This window comes from Symphalangus syndactylus, chromosome 23, assembly GCF_028878055.3.
Source record: "Symphalangus syndactylus isolate Jambi chromosome 23, NHGRI_mSymSyn1-v2.1_pri, whole genome shotgun sequence".
NCBI lineage: Eukaryota > Metazoa > Chordata > Mammalia > Primates > Hylobatidae > Symphalangus > Symphalangus syndactylus.
This window is the reverse complement of record NC_072445.2, coordinates 18,215,128-18,236,384: the sequence shown is the minus strand read 5'-3', so window position 1 is coordinate 18,236,384 and position 21,257 is coordinate 18,215,128. Positions and strand designations below refer to the sequence as shown.

The 21,257-nt window shown below is 42.2% G+C and overlaps 1 protein-coding gene and 1 long non-coding RNA gene across 3 annotated transcripts in view; one reads left to right on the top strand and one right to left on the bottom strand.

Moving 5' to 3' along the window:
- CDC5L (cell division cycle 5 like) overlaps positions 1–15,132 on the bottom strand; it is a 57,906-nt gene extending 42,774 nt beyond the window's left edge. Inside the window, exons 1-5 of one of the 2 annotated variants that reach the window (XM_055263097.2) lie at positions 14,781–15,132; positions 12,285–12,388; positions 10,117–10,278; positions 9,387–9,514; positions 6,551–6,650 (exon numbers count right to left, since the gene is read on the bottom strand). In XM_055263097.2, coding sequence (XP_055119072.1) covers positions 6,551–6,650; positions 9,387–9,514; positions 10,117–10,278; positions 12,285–12,388; positions 14,781–14,825 — 539 coding nt within the window. In that variant the 5' untranslated portion in view covers positions 14,826–15,132. The remainder of the gene's footprint in view (positions 1–6,550; positions 6,651–9,386; positions 9,515–10,116; positions 10,279–12,284; positions 12,389–14,780) is intronic. The other variant, XM_063633184.1, reaches the window with a different exon arrangement.
- Positions 15,133–15,542: 410 nt separating this feature from the next.
- Positions 15,543–19,163, top strand: LOC129473004 (uncharacterized). The gene is made up of 4 exons (XR_008654177.2): positions 15,543–15,679; positions 16,785–16,918; positions 17,425–17,573; positions 18,999–19,163. It is a non-coding gene; the product is annotated as an uncharacterized lncRNA (long non-coding RNA).
- The last annotated feature ends 2,094 nt before the right edge of the window (positions 19,164–21,257 follow it).

Here is a 21,257-nt window from a genome sequence, read left to right as displayed (position 1 = left end):
ACAGTCTGCTGCACTGGTAATGAAAAAGTATATTGGTGCATCTCTTCCCAAAGAGAAGTTAGAAATACACATTCACAGTCTAAAGATTTTCATATTTTTTGAGCAGCAATTTCACTCCTTAGCCTTTAGCCTAAGGAAATAAGTTACACCATAAGCAAGGACTTAATTACAAAGCTGTTCACTAAGCACTGTTTATAATAGTAGATAGCTAGATACAATCTAAACATCTATCGGTAAGAAATTAAATGAATTTGTAAGATATTATACAGACATTTACATAAACTTTTAAAAGGCTATAAATCTACTCTGACATGGAAAGAGGCCCAAGACATACCACTGTGTAAAAAATGTTAGAAAGTTTATATGTTACAGAGCAACACGTAAGAACTGTATGCATATCCATCAACGAATATATGCCTGAGGAGATATGAAGGATGTCCACCAAAATATTAATAACGATAGTCATTGGAGGGTGGAATTCCATTTAATTTTTACTTTTTTTCTTTGTATCTTCCTACGTTGCTATAACTGTAATGATTTCGTGATAAGAAAAGCTATTCACAATATTAAAGACGGAAAACAAGTTACAAAACAGTATCTATGAGTAACTTCCAGCATGACAGCATGAGGAACTCCATAAACTCACTACCCAGGGAGAATGGTGAAAATTACATATATTTTAAAAACAACCAATTAAAGTCTCTGAAGAGGATCTGAAGCAGATACAGCAAATATATAAACATTAAATCAAGAAAATCTACTTTAACTCGGTAAGAAACACAAGAATATAATATTTAAATCAAGACCCACTCCCTCCTTCCCCCTAGCTCCGAGAAACAGAGACTCCACTCCACACAAGTGCAGCCAAGAACCCAGGACTCCTTCTCCCCTCCAGCTCCCAGTAGTAGGGCTTTCATTCCAGGAGGAGTAGGACATCCGTATTTCTGGTGGCAAAGTTCCATCAAGAGTGGCTGAGAAGTGGGCTTCCTTCTTCCATCCAAACAGAAGTCCTAGCTTTGGACACGGTGCTGCTGAGAATACTGGAGCCCTGATAGCCTTTGCCCTGGCTTATGAGATGAGGGTTCCACGCTGGGGGTGGATGGGGAGGGCAAGCCAAGGAAACCTTGGGCTGCTGTCTATCCCCCACTTCCCACCAAACACTCAGCTAATAAAGTAGGGCTGTCACTTGGAGACATGTCCTGTCAGAGCCCTGGGGAAGAAGCAGGACACAGAACTGAGAGATCACATCTCTCCTCAAACAAAAGGACTTCATCTGCAAGAGTGTAGAGAAGTTCAAGCCTAAGGGCACTCTCAAAAACAGTGGAAGTTCTGGTAAAAGGAAAGTTGGGAAGAAACTTGACAGACTCAATGGAGATACCAGTGAATCAATCTGTAGGCCTACTAGTTTGCCAGAGAGAAACAGGGAATAAGAGCTGGGAGGAGCCCTCCTGGGGTGAGAATAAATCTCAAACACTGATATCAGGAAGCATCCCTTCAAAGGAGCCCAAATTTGACTGGATCAATTTGTAGTGCAACTTATGCCCCAGGACATTGTTGAAAACAACACAGCAAACAGCTGGCAATCAGTGAAACTTAACAGAGAAAGGAATGTCAAAGAGAGCACTGCCCAAACCATGCCATCCCAGGGTGTCTGTGAGCATATCCAAGACTGCCTCCCTGAGGAGCAACATCAGATGCTTCTCACAGGAGGTGAGGGAAGAATAGATTGACTAAAATTGGCCAGACATGCTGGCTCATGTCTATAATCCCAGGACTTTGGGAGGCCAAGGCAGGTGGATCATCTGAGGTCACAAGACCAGCCTGGCCAACATGGGGAAACCCTGTTTCTATTAAAAATACAAAAATTAGCCAGGCACGGTAGAGAGCGCCTGTAATCCCAGCTACTCTGGAGGCTGAAGCAAGAGAACTACTTGAACCCAGGACGCAGAGGTTGCAGTGAGCCAAGATCATGCCATTGCACTCCAGCCTGGGTGACTCAAAAACATAAAATAAAATAAACCAGTCGCCAAACAAGTAAACAAGCAAATAATAAACGAAGGCTGGGGGAGTACCCAAAATTGCTACAATATATCATCTAAAATATCTAGTTTCCAACAAAAAATTATAAGACATACAAAGAAACAGGAAAGAATGACCCATATGCTAGAAAAAATGCAAGCAACAGAAACTGCCTGAGTACAACCAGATGTCAGATTAACAAACTTGAAAGTAGCCATTATGTTCCAAGAACAAAAGGAAACCAAGAAGTAAAGGAAGGTATGATAACAATGTTGCATCAAATAGAGAATATCAGTAGAGAGAAATGCTTAAAAAGAACCAAATGGAATTCTCAAATTGAAAAGCACAAAGCTGATCAGCTAACTTAGAAAAAGAATGAAATAACAAAAATGAAAAAAAAATTATTTAATTAAAAAAAAAATAAGGTAGCCAGGCGTGGTGGCTCACACTGTAATCCCAGCACTTTGGGAGGCCGAGACAGGCGGATCACCTGAGGTCAGGAGTTTGAGACCAGCCTGGCCAACACGGTGAAACTCTGTCTCTACTAAAAATACAAAAATTAGCCGACTATGGTGGCACACGCCTGTAGTCCCAGCTACTCGGGAGGCTGAGGCAGGAGAATTGCTTGAACCTGGCAGGTGGAGGTTGCAGTGAGCAGAGATCATGCCACTGCACTCTAGCCTGGGTAACAGAGCAACTCTGTCTAAAAGAAAAAAAAAAAGTATAGGCTGGGCATGGTGGCTCACGCCTGTAATCCCAGCATTTTGGGAGGCCGAGGCAGGCAGATCACGAGGTCAAGAGATCAAGACCATCCTGGCCAACATGGTGAAACCCCGTCTCTACTAAAAATACAAAAAATTAGCCAGGTGTGGTGGCGGGTGCCTGTAGTCCCAGCTACTCAGGAGGCTGAGGCAGGAAAATGGTGTGAACCCGGGAGGCGGAGCTTGCAGTGAGCCTAGATCACGCCACTGCACTCCAGCCTGGCGACACAGCAAGACTCCGTCTCAAAAAACAAAACAAAACAAAGTACTCCGAAATGTAAACTTCACTAGAGAGGCTCAACAGTAGATGTTAACTGGCAGAAGAATTAACAAACTTTAAAACAGAGCAGTAACAATTACACAATCTAAACAGAGAAAAAGAATGAAGAAATACAAATAGAGCCTCAGAGAAATATCTGGCACTGTTAAATCCACCAACATAAGCATACACAAGGGTACCAAAAGGAGAGAAGTGAAAGCAGCAGAATTAAATATTTGAAGATATATAATGGCTGAAATTTTGAAAAATTTATTGAAAAACATTAATCTACACATCCAGTAATCTCAATGAACTCCAAGTAAGATAAACAAAAATAAATCTACAAACAGACACATCATATTAAAAATGTTGAAAGCCAAAGACGAGAAGATTTAAAACCAGCAAGACAGGCCAGTCACAGTGGCTCGCACCTACAATCCCATCACTTTGGGAGGCCAAGAAAAGAGGATAGCTTGGGGTCAGGAGTTCAAGACCAGCCTGGTCAACATAGCCAGACTCCGTCTCGACAAAAAAAAATTTTTTTTAATTAGGTGGGAGTGGTGGTGTGCATCTGTAGATCCAGCTACTCAGGGGGCTAAGGCAGAGGACTGCTTGAGCCCAGGTGCGCAGGGCTGCAGTGAACTCTGCACTACAGCCTAGGCAACAGAGAAAGACCCTCTCTTAAAAGAAATTAAAATTAAAATTAAAAGCAGTATGACAAAAATGATTTAACACAAGGAAATCTCAGTAAGATTTACAGCTGACTTCTCATTAAAACAGTACAGTATGATCTTTGTATACACATAAATGCACATCTATGTTGGGAGAGAGAAAGGTTTAGAAAAATATATTTCAAATTTTAAAGTAATTTCATTCTTTAAATAACGGAAATAAGGACTTCAAACCACATTAGAAAACCTTTACACAATAATGAGGCCAGGCGCGGTGGCTCACGCTTGTAATCCCAGCACTTTGGGAGGCCGAGGCGGGCGGATCACGAGGTCAGGAGATCGAGACCACGGTGAAACCCCATCTCTACTAAAAATACAAAAAATTAGCTGGGCGTGGTGGCGGGCGCCTGTAGTCCCAGCTACTCGGAGAGGCTGAGGCAGGAGAATGGCGTGAACCCGGGAGGTGGAGCTTGCAGTGAGCCGAGATTGCGCCACTGCACTCTAGCCTGGGCGACAGAGTGAGACACCGTCTCAAAAAAAAAAAAAAAAAAAAAAAAGAAAACCTTTACACAATAATGCTAAATGAATATAACCAAGCCATATAGCATTATATTATCTATGTCCCAAAATGAGAACATTAACAACACTAGAAGGAAAAATGTGTTACTTTTATAATCAATAAAAAACTGCTTTAAGTTATAAGGTAGATTTGTAATTTAACATTTAAAAGCAAATAGCCCTGCGCTGCACTTTGCATAGAGGCCAATCCAGCCTGTTACAATGTAACTTACAAAGATATGTAGATTCTACAAGAATGCCTACAAGAAATTACAGGGTAAATTAAAATCTGCAAATTTTATTTAAAGCAATCAATGCTAGCCACACTTGGAGATTTTTCACATATGCATTTCCTGTGTCCCTGGCCCAATCCACATGGTTAAAGGGCTCTAAAAATTTTGTCCCCTACAACCATGGATAAAAATGGAAAAGTGATTTTTTTTCAACCTTACTCACAGTACTTAACTCTAAAGAGTATATAGAATAGAGAGGTGGCCAAGAATGGTAGAAAAGTTAGTACCTCCTCTTGGTTTCTGTTTACTGTCCCAGGCAGCTAATACCCCCAAATAAGCTAGCTATTCTAGGCTAGCAATTGGCCAGCTCTGCCAACATGCATCCTCAGGCATTAAAAAATCCTCCATCCCAGGATCTGGCACTTCAAAGCCATTAATTACAACATAACGCTACTCATCAGGTCAAGAAGAACCAGCAGGCCAACCTGGGGGCCACAAGGGATGGTTATTCTAGGGCCTGAATCCCAGAAGCTAATAAGCTGTTACACAGTCCAGATTTGCCCTTTAGTGACATCATCTTGGTTTCTGGGCTATTAGGACTGATATCGATCATGGACTTAACCAAAAGGAAAAAAGGGGAAAGTGAAGAAAATCCTGGGTGAAAGACAATGTGTAATATATATTCATTTACTTTTTAAAAGGAGATTTCTACGAGGGCCTAAAATTTGGTTCTAAGCTCATTGATTCCCTCTTTGTTCAGTCAAGTTTCCTGTTTCACAACCAGTGCCTTCCCAATACCAATCAAGGAAAGTTACTAATTGGCAGTCATACAAAAGACACATAATCTTGTGTGCCCTACAGTCATGTGACTCCAAAACAGCTACAACAAATGAAGCTCTCATAGGCCAACACAACACACTCGACATACTGGATAAACTGGGCAATACTTCTGCCATAGCTTAAATTTTTTTTTAAATATGGTTTTCTATAACTATTCTGAAATGGTTAGGGGAAAAAAAAATACAAGATATTTTCAGAGAAATAAAGAAGTTAAAGAATACTAGTGAAATGGGAACTGGACAATTCCAATTATTATTCACCCAACAAGGTTAATAAATCATGCAGTTTTATTGGTCCTAAGGATGCCTAGACTAATTACTGAACTATGAATGGAGACAAGCACGCGTTGTGAAATAATGTATTTGGTCTTCAGCCCTGTTTCCAACAATACAACTCCTAAAATCCTGGGACTCTTCCAAGTGGTAAGTGTCTTTCTGCATGTTAATGAGTTGACTGATAGCTGGCAGTCACCAGAAGGGCCACGGCAGGATTAGAGGGGTTGGGACTTTCAGCCATACCCCCCAACCTCAGGGGAGGGGAGAAGGGCTAAAGGTTGAGTTGATAAGCAACGGCCAATGATGTAATCAATCTTGCCTATTTAATGAAGCCTCCATAAAAACCCAAAAGGACAGAGTCTGGAGAACTTGTGGGCAGCCAAATACATGGGGGCTTCCAAAAAGGTGAACAAGAACACACTCACTTGCTGGGAGGGTGGCATACCCCAACTCCAACGGGACATAAGCACCTGCACTCAGGGACCCTTCCAGGCTTCACCCTATGTATCTCTTCATGTGGCTGTTAATTTGTATCCTTCAAAATATCCTTTGTAATAAACCAGTAAATGTGGGTGTTTCCCTGAGTTCTGTGAGCCCTCTAGCAGATGAATGGAACCCGAGGAGGGGGTGGTGGAACCCGGCTCGTTGGTCAGAAACACAAGCAAGATAACCTGGGGCTGAGGGTCAGCATCAAAACTGGGGTTCAGTCTTGTGGGACTAAGTCCTCAACCTGTAAGATCTGGAGCTATCTCCAGGTAGACAGTATTAGAATTAACTGAATTAGAGGACACCCAGCTATCCACTGCAGAATGGATTGCCTGATTGCTGGTGGGGACGGAAAAAAAAAAAAACACGTTATCTGGTCACAGAAGTATTCTGTGTTGATTGTTATGGGAGAAAAACACTTTGTTTTTATTCCTATATCCACACAGACCTTGCTTCTTCTAATTGTTTCTCTCTTGCTTTCCTCTTGGCCTTCTTTCCCTGAGTATTAGCCAAGCGGGCTCTGGCTTCAGAAAGCATCTCAAGTTCATCTGCAAAAATTAAAAGAAGAAAAACTAAGTATTTTCTTAGTTCTTACAAACTCTAGAAGCGAGGTATGTAAGAGACACTCTATTCCTCAAAATGAGAAAAAAAAACATAAAAATACTGATTTTATGGTGTAGCATAATGGAAACAGCTTGAGTTTTGAAGTCAAAGAACCTAGGTTAAAAACCAGGCCCACCACTTGCTAGCTATGTGACCTTAGTCACTTACTTACCCTCCCTAAGCATGTTTCCCTATAAAATTGGAATAACAATTCCTATTTCACAAGGATTTTGAGAAGAGCTAAGTAAAATGAAGTATGTAAAGCATCCTGCAAGCCTTCATTAAACAGTGGCTACAATTATTGTATCCTTCATTATCAACTAACTGGCAAAGCACAAATTGTGAAATAGGGTAAAAACTATTTAATTATGAGAGAACTGCTATCATTAGATACTTTTTTTCCCCTCAGAACAATTTCTCTCCTCCAATACATTTTTCGTGGCTCTACAGAATGGAATAATACATGCCACTATTGATGCCTTAGAACAATTCCTATGCAAGGCTGTCCGACTAAATCACATGGGAACTTGTAAAATACTCAGATTCCAAGATCACTGCTGTTCCCTTGCCTCCCACACCACCCCAGATGTACTGACTCAGTATATACAGGAGAAGCCCTGATATTTCTATTTTTAAATGCTCCGTCTGTGATAACGATGCAGCCAGCCTAGCCACAGCCTGTCTTTGGGAACCACTACGTTCAAACTTTACATTTTAGAAACTCAACAAATATTCACTGAGTGCTTCACAACAACCCTGCTAAGGTAAAGCAGGTATTAGTATTCCCCATCTAGCAAGAAAGGGAATCAAAGCTCAGAGAGATTTTATGACTTGTCTAAGGTCAAACAGCTAATAGGTGGCACACACAGGTTGAAAATCCAATTCCTGACTCTGTTAACTGATACATCATACTTTACATGTTTATAGGGTACATGTGAGAGTTTGTTACATGCATAGAATGTTTAATGATCAAGTCAGGATATCTGGGGTATCCATCACCTTGAGTATTTATCTCAGACCTCTCTTCCAGGTACTTTGAAATATGTAATACACTGTTGCTAACTATAGTCACTCTATTCTGCTATCAAACATTATAACTTATTTCTTTCCATCTATGTTTGTACCCATTAACCAACCTCTCTTAATCCTGCCCTCCCACCCACACACCGTACCCAGCCTCTGGCATCTATCACTTTATTCTCTACCTCCATGAGATCAACGCTTTTAGCTCCCACATATGAGGAGGAATATGCAGTATTTGTCTCTCTGTGCCTGGCTTATTTCACTTAACATAATGACTTCTAGTGCCATCCATGTTGCTGCAAATGACATGATTTCATTGCTTTTTATGACCAAATAGTATTCGTGTGTGTGTGTGTGTGTGTGTGTACCACTTTTTTTTTTTTTTTTTTTTTTTGAGACAGGGTCCTGCTCTGTTGCCCAGGCTGGAGTGCGGTGCTTGATCTCGGCTCATGGCAAACCCAGCCTCCCGGGCTCAAGTGATTCTCCCACCTCAGCCTCCCCAGTAGCTGGATCTACAGGCATGCGCCACCACACCTGGCTAATTTTTGTATTTTTTATAGAGGAAGGGTTTCACCATGTTGGCCAGGCTGGTCTTGAACTCCTGGGCTCAAGTGATCTGCCCACCTCAGCCTCCCAAAGCGCTGGGATTACAGGCGTGAGCCACCATGCCCAGCCCACATTTTCTTTATCCATTCACCCATTAATGGACACTTAGGTTCCACTTTCTGTTGTGGAATTCCTGATTCAATGCCTCCCAGAATCACTGTTAAGTCTCCATCACCACCTCACAAGTTGCCTTCTCACACAGAATAAGTAACTTGCCCACAGTCAAATAAGTAATTAATAGGAGGACTGAGGTCCAATATTCTGACTTGTTGTCTCTCTCCATGGAATAGGAATGAGAAACAGGATCTTCAAGGGCTCACCTCTAGCCTCTGAAAAATCTACCCAGTAGAATTACACTACTCAGTTTTAAAAACAGGGTCTCATTATGCTGCCCAGACTGGCCTCCAACTTCTGGGCTCAAGGGGTTATGTTGCCCAGACTGGCCTCCAACTCCTGGGCTAAAGAGACCGACCCACCTCAACTTCCTTAGCAGCTAGCACTACAGGTACACACCACCACACCCAGTAACACTGCTTAATTAACTTAATTGAAGAAACAGAAGATGAAGGGGCACTGTTCAGAAAAAGCAACTACTCTATAACAGAAAAGACTGGACATATTTGGAAAGATACTTAGAATAAGAACACTGCTGATAGAATTGGGGGCCAGATATGGTGGCTCACACCTATAATCTCAACACTTTGGGAGGCAGAAAAGGGTGGATGGCTTAAGCCCAGGAGTTTGAGACCAGCCTGGGTAACACAGGGAGACCCAATCCCTACAAAAAAATTTAAAAATTAGCCAGTTATGGCGGCATAAACCTGTAGTCCCAACTACTCAGGAGGCTGAGATGGGAGGACTGCTTAAGCCCAGGAGGTCAAAACTGCAGTGAACCATGATTGTGCCACTTCATTCCAGCCTGGGTAACAGAGCAAGACCTTGTCTCAAAAAAAAAAAGGGATTCTAAAGTAGAGGAGTTCAGAAAGGAACTGAAAGAGTGAAACCCGAGGAGTTTACAGTTACCAAATAAATTCCTCAAAGCATACACTTACCCTCATCCATATCAATTGGATCAGGCCGCGCTGGTTTTGTTTCTGGATTTGGATCTATTTCTCCAGGTTTAAGTTTTCGTGGATCATCTGTTGTTTCCTCTTCATTGTCTCTTTGGGCAGCTTTATCCCTAGAAAAAAGCCCATAGGAGTTAGTCACACTAAGTACCATTTAGTGTTAAAATTACCAGATTTCCAAGTTCTGACACTCTTTTTCCCCCAAAAAAACCAATGGATGGGCTTTAACAACATAAAGCCTTTTTACTATCACTTCATCTGAAAGAAATGATATTAAAATTTGCTAATTTCAGTGACTGGTTTCAATCACTCTGAAATGGGACACAAACAGATCCTAATCACAAATGCAGTACGGCCATACAAATTAAAAAAAAAAAAAAAACTATTAGTAAAGAACCAAAATGTTCCAGTAGTTAATTCTTAGCAGTGTGATTACGGGTGACTTTTCTTTGCTCTTTTACTATTTCTTCCCCAGATTTTCTATGATGAACATGCATGACTTGTATAATTCTTTTAAATTATTATTTTAGGAAGTATATGACAGAAGGCATAATTTTGATGAACTACCTGAGATTTGGAAAATATCCAATGGCTTTAGCTTTGGGTTTACTCACATCCAAAATTAAAAGTTTAAAGACAGAAAATACTCAAAGTTTATTCAGCCTCTTTCAGAACATATACATATATTCTATGCTCTTTCTGAAGATTCACTTACAGAAGAAATTCATAGTGTTCTAAGCACTGAGCCGCTGTTCTTCCAATGATTGGAGCAATGGTCCTCCACTGAGTTGGCATCAACTTGGCCAAGTGCAAGAGTTTTTCCTCTTCTTCTCTGGACCATTCTGTCTTCTTAATGCTTGGATCCAGCCATTCATACCTATTAAAAATAGATCATTTTCTATATTAATCAGTTACCTGGCATAAATATCCAATTTGCACAATGCATACACTGACTTGTGCTCTCATCCTTCAATTACTAAAACTGTTCTTTTTGACAACAGAATATTTGCTGTGTGGTTACACTTACCCCAGTCAATATTCCCCATCTCATCACATTCTATTTTATTTTAATTATGCAAGATTAGTAATGGTTAAAAAAGGTTACTTCACTGACTCATGATCATATGCCTTCTTTCTCAACTATCATGTTTTTATTTATTTTACACTTTTCTAGAAATTTTGAAATAATTGGAAGACAATACAACCTCACGTTTCTTACAGTGTTTCTAGTTTTCATACTATTTTCTCATGCTTTGATTCTCACACCATGGCTTATTTCTTTAAGCATTTGACTTACACTCACTAAATTCACCGTATCTTTTCATTTGATATGTTTTAAAATTTAAGTAAAACTACTATGACATCCCCTCTGTCTTTCCTAATTCCCCACCCAGCCTACCTTTTCCATCCAGTCTACTTAGCTGGATGACAGGCAGGCAAACAGGACTTAAGTCCTACCAAATATGAGAGTAGGAACTGGTACCACTAAGACAAACAGAAATCAGAACCATTTCTTCAGCCTAAAAATCATCTTCCTCTTAACAGCCAATTTCTACATTCAAAAAGCCTCGCTCTGTCGCCAAGGCTGGAGTGCAGTGGCACCATCTCAGCTCACTGCAGCCTCCACCTCCTGGGTTCAACCGATCCTTCCACCTCAGCCTCCCAAGTAGCCACCACGCCTGGCTAATTTTTGGATTTTTAGTAGAGACAGGGTTTTCACCATGTTGGCCAGGCTGGTCTCAAACTCCTGACCTCAAGTGATCCCAGCCTTGGCCTCCCAAAGTGCTAGGCTTACAGATGTGAGTCACCACGCCTGGCCAATGTCTACATTCTGATCCTTTCCCCTAACCAGGTGCCTAAGAAGTTAGGTTATTCTTGTATAATCCAAAGTATTTTCCTAATGCCACATGAGTTGGGTATGGTGCTAAATAACTCATGCCAAGAACATACTAAATAGCTTCACGTGTCCACTACTCTATGATTTAAGAGGTGACACCAGTCGAGCACGGTGGCTCACGCCTGTAATCCCAGTACTTTGGGAGGCCGAGGTGGATGGATCACGAGGTCAGGAGATCGAGACCATCCTGGCTAACACAGTGAAACTCCGTCACTACTAAAAATACAAAAAATTAGCCTGGAATGGTGGCAGAAGCCTGTAGTCCCAGCTACTCGGGAGGCTATGGCAGGAGAGTGGCGTGAACACGGGAGGTGAAGTTTGCAGTGAGCTGAGATCACGCCACTGCACTCCAGCCTGGGCGACAGAGCGAGACTCCATCTCAAAAAATAAAAATAAAAAAGAGGTGACACCACAAGTTCAGAGCTGGCTTATATGTTTTAATATATATAACATAAATATGTTTAATATATATAACATATAACATATTAACTATAAAATATATATTTCAACTGTATAATAAGGAAACTCAACTACCGTAGGCTTACTTAGAAAATTAGCCATTATTTATCATTTATTTCTTTAAGAAAGTAAGTTCTAAAACAGCTAATTTATGCACTTTTAGAACACAATTAATTTACAAGCTGGGGCTCATCTGTCCCTGAAAGTAGACTTTGTATGCTTCACAAAGCACTCTCAAATACATTAACCCATTTAGATGACAACTCACATCTCTATCAGTCAGGACCAAGTATTATTATCCCTAATTGGGAGAAAACAAGGGCAGGGGAGAGGGATAGAAAAATGGCTTGCCTAAGATCACACAGGAAGCAAGTGACAGCTAAGTCAAAAATCCAACTTCCATCTCCCACTCCATGCCTTGTTATATCACGATGTCTGCTTTCTTTGATAAGGTTCACAGAGTTGACACTTTCCATCATCATAATTAAGCTCCTTTTCTGTTTTCCACTTATTAAACTGATACATACCATCTGGCTTTGCACTGCTTTGCTGATTTTCTATGCAGCAATGAGGCAATCCTAGACCACTGGTTTTTCCCATATTTCATTACTGCTGCTTTCAGAATTTCATCCTAAAAAAAATGCCAAAGAGTACATTCAGTCACAAAACTCCAAATGAGAAAAGACAAAATTTAAATTAACTCTGATAGGGCTGTTGGAGAGAGACACACATAACATGCACGTACACACCCCCTAGGTTAAAAGACTAAGGATGAAAACCTCATTAACTATAATAATAAACAGCAACCAAGAATTAAGAAATTAAGAAGAAATCCCTTAGAAAGACATCTACCAACACTTATACCACACTCTCCAATAAATTGGGAGTGGGAACAGCCCAATCTGAGAAACCCTACTTTATGACAAAGATTAAGAAAAAGTATTCTTCAACGTGTGGCTGTCCTTCTCTTCAAAAAGGATAACTAGAAAACACAACAACAACAAAAAGGTATAACTCATTCATTTATACACTCACTCAAAAAACACTTCCTGAACATCTACCTTGAAACAGTTCTTGAGGAAAGGTCTTATCAAACAGGACACATCCAGGCCTCAAGAAGCAAGTCGGGACTCTGGTGAATATATTCTCCAATCCAAGCCTCCTGTCTCAAGTTTATACACGGCATTTCCCCTCCAGCCCCTTAACCCCAACTATGATCCAAGAATCCATATCTCAGGTCTAACCTAACAACTACGTATTTCCACCCCAACCCCACCAGTCAGCTCTCCTTCCAATTTCCCCCCGTCTCTAGATACCATTTCACCAGGGCACCCATCGCCATGTGGAATGCACCAATCTCAAGGCAGCCTGGCAAGCCAAGCCAAAGACAAGAAGGTAAATGGGGCCACAGATGCATGCGCTTAGGCGATTTTACTTCTACGCTTTTTTTCCCACATTGGATTTGAGGTACATGCCTCTTGAGATACCCCACTCCATCCTCTACATCTCCCATGATCAAAGATACTTTTTTAAAAAGACTGCAGAGCTTTGACCACTACATAGGAATCCTACTGTTACTTGATTTTATATCTGTCTCTCCCTCAGAAGTCATCTCTTCTCCAATTTAAATAGTCTGGTTCCCTCGGTGCAAGCTGACGCAGTTTTCATTGTCTTTACTTGTAACTCGGTTGCAGTACAACTACACTTAAACACATTTTCAACTAAATAAATATGGCAGATACCTACTCTACTTGATTCATTCTGCAAACACCTGTCAAGCAACCTACTTCACGTTGGTTACTGTCCTAGGTTCTAGGGATACCAAGACCTGGTCTTCTCGCAATGCTGTCTGGTGAGGTGAAAGAGCAACTAGCACTTACTCAGAGGCTACTATGTGCCCTACTCTGTTCTAAATATTCCAAACGTATTAACTCGTGTAATCCTCAAGAGAGCTAAGTAGTGTTATCCCAATGTAGAAAAAGTAGAAAACTGAGGCTTTCAGAAGTTAAGAAACTTACCCAGTACCACACAGAGGATGTGATGCTTACAAAAAGACAAAGGAAGCTTTAACAAACGGAAGAAAAAGGTACCATGAGAATACTGGGGGTGCAACTAATCCTTACAGAGATTCCAAGAAGTGTTTCCGAACTAGGTTTGAAGGACGATCAGAAAGATGTTAAGCGCTAGGAAGGCAAAAGATGTAAAAAAAAAAAAAAAAAAAAAAAAAAAAAAAAAAAGCCATAAAATTTAACGAAAAAAAAGACACGGAGCATGAAAAGATATGATGTGCTCCAGAAACTGATAAATTCGGTACACTCTGAGCACAAAATGCACTAAAATCTAATTTCTATTTCACTACCACTCTACTGCCCTTTGGCTCACCAATGACACTATCCACTACGTTCCTGGAAGCAGAGACTATCCTAGGCAGTTTTTCCTTTCTGGCTTCTATCTAGGCAAAGGCAGTGACAGAAAGAGACAGACCTTGGGATCTGTCGGGATGGCAGACAGATTATGCCCTGATAACAGATAACCAGAGAGATGCGGGCATAAACGGGTTCTCTGAACCTGGCACTCAAGCTGCTTCCCCTATGCAAGGAAGTCAATGAAGAAACAAAGTTGTGGCCACGGCAACTTCTTTATTTCTGAGTATCAGACAGAGTCGTGGTGCCCGGACTGAGTGGATGGTGCCCCAGGGGACCAACTCTCGCTGGGTTGGAACTCCGAGTTCCTCCGGGGCGGGGGGGTGGGAGGAGGCGTATTCAAGTCAACAAATGTTTACTCAGGGCCTAACAAGTGAGCTTGGAGCTGAGTAGCCAGGTGGTGACATCACGGTCCCTGTCCTACTGGCGCTCGCACAACACGGGGCCGGACACACGGTAAGGGCCCCGAGGGTCAGCCCCCGGGCTGCCCTCCACGCAGACCCCACAGGGTCTCCTCCTCGCCTCCCCGACCTCCGCGCGCGTGCGCAAAAGCTGCTAGAGGGAGCGGAGGGCAGCGGACGGCGGGAAAAGGAGACTTACCTCGGTATTCCTCCATACGCCCCCCTTGATCATAATTCGAGGCATCTTGGCGGCAGGGTGTCTCGGCAAGCAACCGAGAGGAGCTTCAGAGAAGTAGTAACAGCGCTTGGGCCACGGGACTCAAAGCCGCCACTTCCTCCAAGCGCGACCTTCTGCTTTGAAGACCTGCGCAGGCGCAAGGTGGGGGGGCTGGGGGAAGCAGAATAGCAAGTCTCGCGATATCTGGGGTGGCTGAAAGGGAAAAAGTGTCTTGTGGAAGCTCAGCTGTAGGAAGACTGACACAAAACCATCAAACCACTCTGACCAAAGCGCCTTACGCCCCGCGCATGTCCAAAACAGAATGGAAGAAACTACGGCTCTCGCGAGATAGCGGCGGTAGAGCTTGGCTGGGAACGTAGTGGGTGGGATTGATCATGACGTCACCGAGTGGCAGAGGGTGGGAACGTCACGCGTACGGAATTTCAGCACAGTTGCTCCGAAGAAGGCTTTGTTAATTTATTAATCTAGCTCTTTTAAGTATTTCAGTAATAGGAATTTATTCACAGAATACTCAGGAAAAGCCAGTAGTTTATTTAAGGCTCAGTTTCCTAACCTGTAAAATAGAGATCATAGTAATGCCAACCTCACAGGATTGTCGTAAGGACTAAATGAGGTCATAGACCCAGCACAGTATCTGATCCATAATAACTGCTGCAAAACAATAGTAGCTATTATTGCAAGGAGGGCAACGCCAACTTCACCGCCTCCCCAGGTGACCCAGGCTTGTTCCAGAAACCCGCAGACACGTCACGTCAGAGTTTTTAATTCATCGCCCAGTCTGGATTAATAATACCATTGGTACGCACTGGTATTAGACAAACTCGAGTTGGGTTGAAATACTGTGAAATCTTGGCTTTCTCGTAACTTTGGATAATAACCTTACTAAATCTCAATATCCTCATCTGAAAAGTGGAGCTAACAATACCTGCCTCATAAATGAGAAGGCAGATTAACTGAAACATAAGTAAAACCCAGTGAGATAGGGATTGGCAAACTCTCTGCTACCCCACCCCAATTACTCGCAGTCTCCTTCATCCTTCCAGAACATCTCTGGCTCCATCCCTGGAAAATATCAAAATATTTAGTGGGTTGGGAAATGCCCTATTTATAGAACTTAGTATTTATATAGTACCTATCTCTTTATATTTCTTCATTTCTCCGTTTGCCTCTTCTGGAAAAGCTAAAGAATTTTCTTTCTTTTTGCTTTTAGCTTTTATTTACACACATTCTGTACAATTATGGTCAGCAAGAGGGCATTTTCCATGGCCACCCTGGTAGTGTTTGCCACTCAAAGGTTAATGCTGGCGGGCAGCCCGCCCTTGAGCTGTTTACCCACTGTGTGGTGGATAGGAAACCATTGGACCTGTGGCCAGTTAAACTCAAACAAAATGTTTTCATTTGGACCTCTCCTGTAATGGGGTGTTTTTTTTTAATTTGTTATATTTAATTTGTACCCACATATTTATGGAGTACACGAGATATTTTGATACTGGCGTACAACACATAATAATCACATCAGGGGGCCGGGCGCGGTGGCTCACGCTTGTAATCCCAGCACTTTGGGAGGCCGAGGCGGGCAGATCACGAGGTCAGGAGATCAAGACCACGGTGAAACCCCGTCTCTACTAAAAATACAAAAATTAGCCGGGCGTGGTGGCGGGCGCCTGTAGTCCCAGCTACTCGGAGAGGCTGAGGCAGGAGAATGGCGTGAACCCGGGAGGCGGAGCTTGCAGTGAGCCGAGATTGCGCCACTGCACTCCAGCCTGGGCGACAGAGCGAGACTCCGTCTCAAAAAAAAAATAAAAATAAAAATAAAAATAAATCACATAGGGTAAATGGGGTATCCATCATCTCAAGTGTTTATCCTTTGTTTTACAAACAATCCAGTTATAATCTTTTAGTTAATTTAAATGTACAATTAAATTTTTTTTACTATAGTCACCCTGTTGTTCTATCAAATACTAGGTCTTTGAGATTTTAACACTGGAGCGTAGAGGAGGTCAGTCTCTGCTGACTGCTGAACATCCAACATGTGACACCCAGGAGTTGTCTACCACCATGTTTTGGACTAAGGGAAAAAAGCAAGTAAAGAGAGAGGTGTAAGTCCTGACCATGTCAGAGTACCTGGATCCAGCATGTTCCTGAGTCCCAGCTGCATTCCTGTTCTTGCATTCTGATTATTAGTTTCCTGTTGGTGTTAGCCAGTTGGAATTAGGTTTCTATTATTTGTAAGCAAGGGTCCTAACAATTCCAGAGATGGACCAATACTCTCTCAGAGGCCTTTCACATCTCACATTCCAAGAGTTGATGATGGCTTCTCCTTCCCACTCCAGGCCACCTCTTTAGCATATGTCACCTTTGTGAGAACTAGAAAAAGGCGCCCCTTCCTCAAGACACTTTATGCCACCTGCTGGAAAACTGTCACAAAATACTGGTGTTCTGAGAACAGGACACTCTATTACAAGAAAATTGTATCTACCATCTCCACTGTGTGAATTCCATCCCTAGAGACATGCATTGTACAACCTACTCATCCAGATAAAACAGCCCTGTCAACTGTCCCTCATTTCACCTTTGAACATGCGGATTGTTTATACCCTTTCAGAATTCAGAAAAATGCAACATCATGGAAGTTCCAGGATGTCTGAAACCAGAGCGCTGTAGCCACAAACAACAGAACACAAACACACTATCCTCCAGGATGGCCTGCTTGGCCAGTCTCCCCCACCATACTACTGCAGCCTCATCAGCCAGGTATGGGAACCCTTACAAAGAGGCCCCAGGGACTGCCAATAATCTCTTGAGGGACAGCCATAAGAAGCATCTAGGATCAGGCAACCAGACTATATGGTCAGTCACTGTGAATCTTTGGTAAACTGAGTGGCCACTGCTAAATAGTCTCCTCACTCACCTAAGGCATTTTTCCCCAAACATGTTCCTTAGAACACCAGTTACATAAAATACTCCATTTAAAAAAAAAAAAAAACCGTGGTTTTTATGTCCTCCCCTCTTGCAGAGTCACTGAAATTAAAGCCTGTAAGAAGCTGTCAGATGAAAAAATCTGTTTCTCCCTGTTGAGAGTTGAATTGTATTCCCCCCAAATAGATATGTTCAAGTCCTAACCCCTGCTATCTATAAATGTGACCTTATTTGGAAATAGATTCTTTGCAGATGTAATCAAGTTAAAATGAGATCATACTGGAGTAGGTTGTCCCTAAATCCAATGACTAGTGTCCTTATAAGTGTAGAAGAAAAAAGATACAGACACACAGTGGGGAATATCACGGGAAGAAAGAGGCAGAGATTGGAGTGATGCAGCTCCAAGCCAAGGAATGCCAAGGATTCTGGCAGCCATCAGAAGCCAGGAGAAGGCATGGAACACATTCTCTCTCTGAGCCCCAAGACACTTTGATTTTGGACTCCCAGCCTCCAGAACTGTAAGAGAATACATTTCTCTTGTTTTAAGCCACTTAGTTTATTGTACTTTTTTGTGGCAGCCCTAGGAAGCTAATACACACCTTTGTTAATACAGCAGGTCCTTGAATAACATCATTTTGTGCAAGATCGTTTCATGATAACATTGATGAGTCCAGGCATGGTGGCTCATGCCTGTAATTCCAACACTCTGGGAGGCCAAGGCAGGAGCATTGCTTGAGCCCAGGAGTTTGAGACCAGCCTGAGCAACATAGTGAGACCCCCATCCCTACAAAAATATTAAAAATTAGCTGGACGTGGTGGTGCACACCTGTGATCCAGCTATCCGTGAGGCTGAGATGGGAGGATCACTTGAGCCTGGGTGGTCGAGGCTGCAGTGAGCCATGATCACATCACTGCACTCCACCCTGGGCGAGACCTCATCTCAAAAAAAAAAAAAAAAAAAAAAAAAAATTCTGCTTGAGGCCAGGGCCACTGTCTGTGTGGGTTTCTTCCAGATACCCTGGTTTCCTCCTACATCTCAAGGCTGTGCAGGTGAGGTTCATTTGCAAGCCTGCAGTCCGAGTGAGTGTGGGTGTGTGTGAGTGTGCCCTGCAATGGGATGGTGTCCTGTGTCCTGTCCAGAGCTGATTCCTGCCTTGTGCCAGGATAGACTCTGGCCACCTGTAACCCTGAACTGGAATAAGCGAGAGTACATATCTTGTTTTTATTAATCTTTCTTTTCTTTTCTTTTCTTTGAGACAGGGTCTCACTCTGTGCAGGCTGGAGTGCAGTGCCACAATCTCGGGTCACTGCAGCCTTGACCTCCACCACACAGGCTCAAGCAATCTTCCAACTTCAGCCTCCCGAGTAGCTGGGACTACAAGCGTGCACCACCACGCCTGGCTAAGCTTTGTATTTTTTTGTAGAGATGGGGTTTCACCATGTTGCCCAGGCTAGTCTCAAACTCCTGAGCTCAAGTGATCTGCCCTCCTTGACCTCCCAAGGTGCTGAAATTACAGGTGTGAGCCACAGTGCCCAGCCTAATCTTTCTTAAATGTATGTATAGCTTACACTTATTTCAATGTTTAATATTAGAAGTGTTTTGGTCTTTGTTTAGAAGTTTGTTGATGTTTTGTGACCAGAAATATGCCATAGAAACTTAACTCTTATTTATATCAATTAGCCTATGGTAAAACTGATTACATGGTACATCCTTTTGCTTAAAGTTGCAGTTTCCAAAAACCTATCAATGATAAAAATGAGGACTTACTATATAGCATTTCCAAACTAATTTGACCCTAAAAACCTTTTTTCTTATATATCCATCGACACTCAGGAAACACAATTTGGGAAACTCTAGCTCAGGAAAAAGAGGTTAGAAGTCCATCCAACTTACAAAGGGGAACCAGAGATGTTAGCAGGAGGACTTTTAGGTTGCATTGTCCCCATTTCCCTACCTCTCACCCCTCTATGGGGAGCTGGTTCTGAATGGATTGACATTTACTTAGCAGAGAAAGCAATCAAAATTCTAGTTTCCCTTTCATCCAGTTTTTTCACCACCAAGAAACTATGCAAGAAAGGGCTAAAATTAGGGGCAAAAGCCTATGGCAACAGCAAGGCATAGTTTAGAGGCAGGGTTAATGACTCTCACAATCTTCATCATCTCCCCAAATAAACATGCATAATAATTTAAATAAAAATACTATCCTGCTTTGCAAACGCAGTCATGTGTCACTTAATGACAGGGATACATTCTGAGAAATGCATCGTTAGGTGATTTCACTGTTGTGAGAACATCATAGAATGTACTCACACCAAATCTAGATGCAGTAGTCTATTACACACCTAGGCCATATGGTATATATAACCCTTTGCTCCTAAGCTACAAACCTGTACAGCATGTTACTGTACTGAATACCATAGGCAGTTGTAACACAATGGCATTTGTGTATCTAAATGTAGAAAAGGTACAGTAAAAACATTTATCAGTAAAATGTCTTCTAATAATTGTTAAAAAAAGACATCTGCAAAACATAAAAAATAAAGAAAAGATACAGTAAAAATATGGTGTTCTAATCTTATGGGACCACCATCATATATGCAGTTTAGAGTTGATCAAAATGTCGTTATGCATTGCATGATGATACCATTTCAAGGCAGGTCCTCTAGCCCCACCCCATCCACCAGATTGCCATCCATAAGCCCCTCCTTCCCGTTTAGAAATTCCTCAACCAGCATTAGGAAAAGCTAATGTCCTGGTGTCAAGTTGCTACAAAATGATTTCCAAGCATCCTAAATCCTGATAATTCATGTTGTATTGCTGAAAACATCACCTAAATTGGCTTGAGTTTCATCCATTGACAATTCCTTATGGCGGATCCAATTGTGGCTTTATAGTTCTTTCTCAGGGGTTCACCTTTGTGGGTGTTCTCTAGGGAGTCCCCTGTGCCCTGAAGTGGAGAAATGATCCCAAGGAGAATTTGCTTTTGCTCAGGCCCTGAGGTTTGAGAGTCTTTTTGAGTTCGTTGCTCAGTTTGGGATGGATATTCCAATTGTGTAATTTACATCTAGCCTCTGCATCTAGACATCACAGGCTTAGAAGATACATTTCTCACAGGGGACTTTATTTTTCACATGCATATATCCAGACCCCAGATTTATATGCCCAACTATACCCTAGACAGTTCCGCCAGTGTCACAGATTCCTCCATGTCAAATTGCCCAACATTGACCTCCTCCCAAAAAATCTGTACTTACCCAGCATGCCTCATTTCAGCAAATAGCACAAGGCTGCTGCATACGGTTGTGTAGGAAGTTCACTGCACAACAAGGACATGGGGGTTTAAATCCAGCTTGCACACAGCTCACCAAGCTGTGCATCCACAGGGCTGTGTCCACCAAGAGGGCATCATTCTCTAGTTGTATAAAGACGCTACATGAGGTCCAGATGGCCCTGCAACTACACCATCACCCATCCAGTTGCCATTTCTCCTTCTCCTATATTTTTACCCCACCCATTCC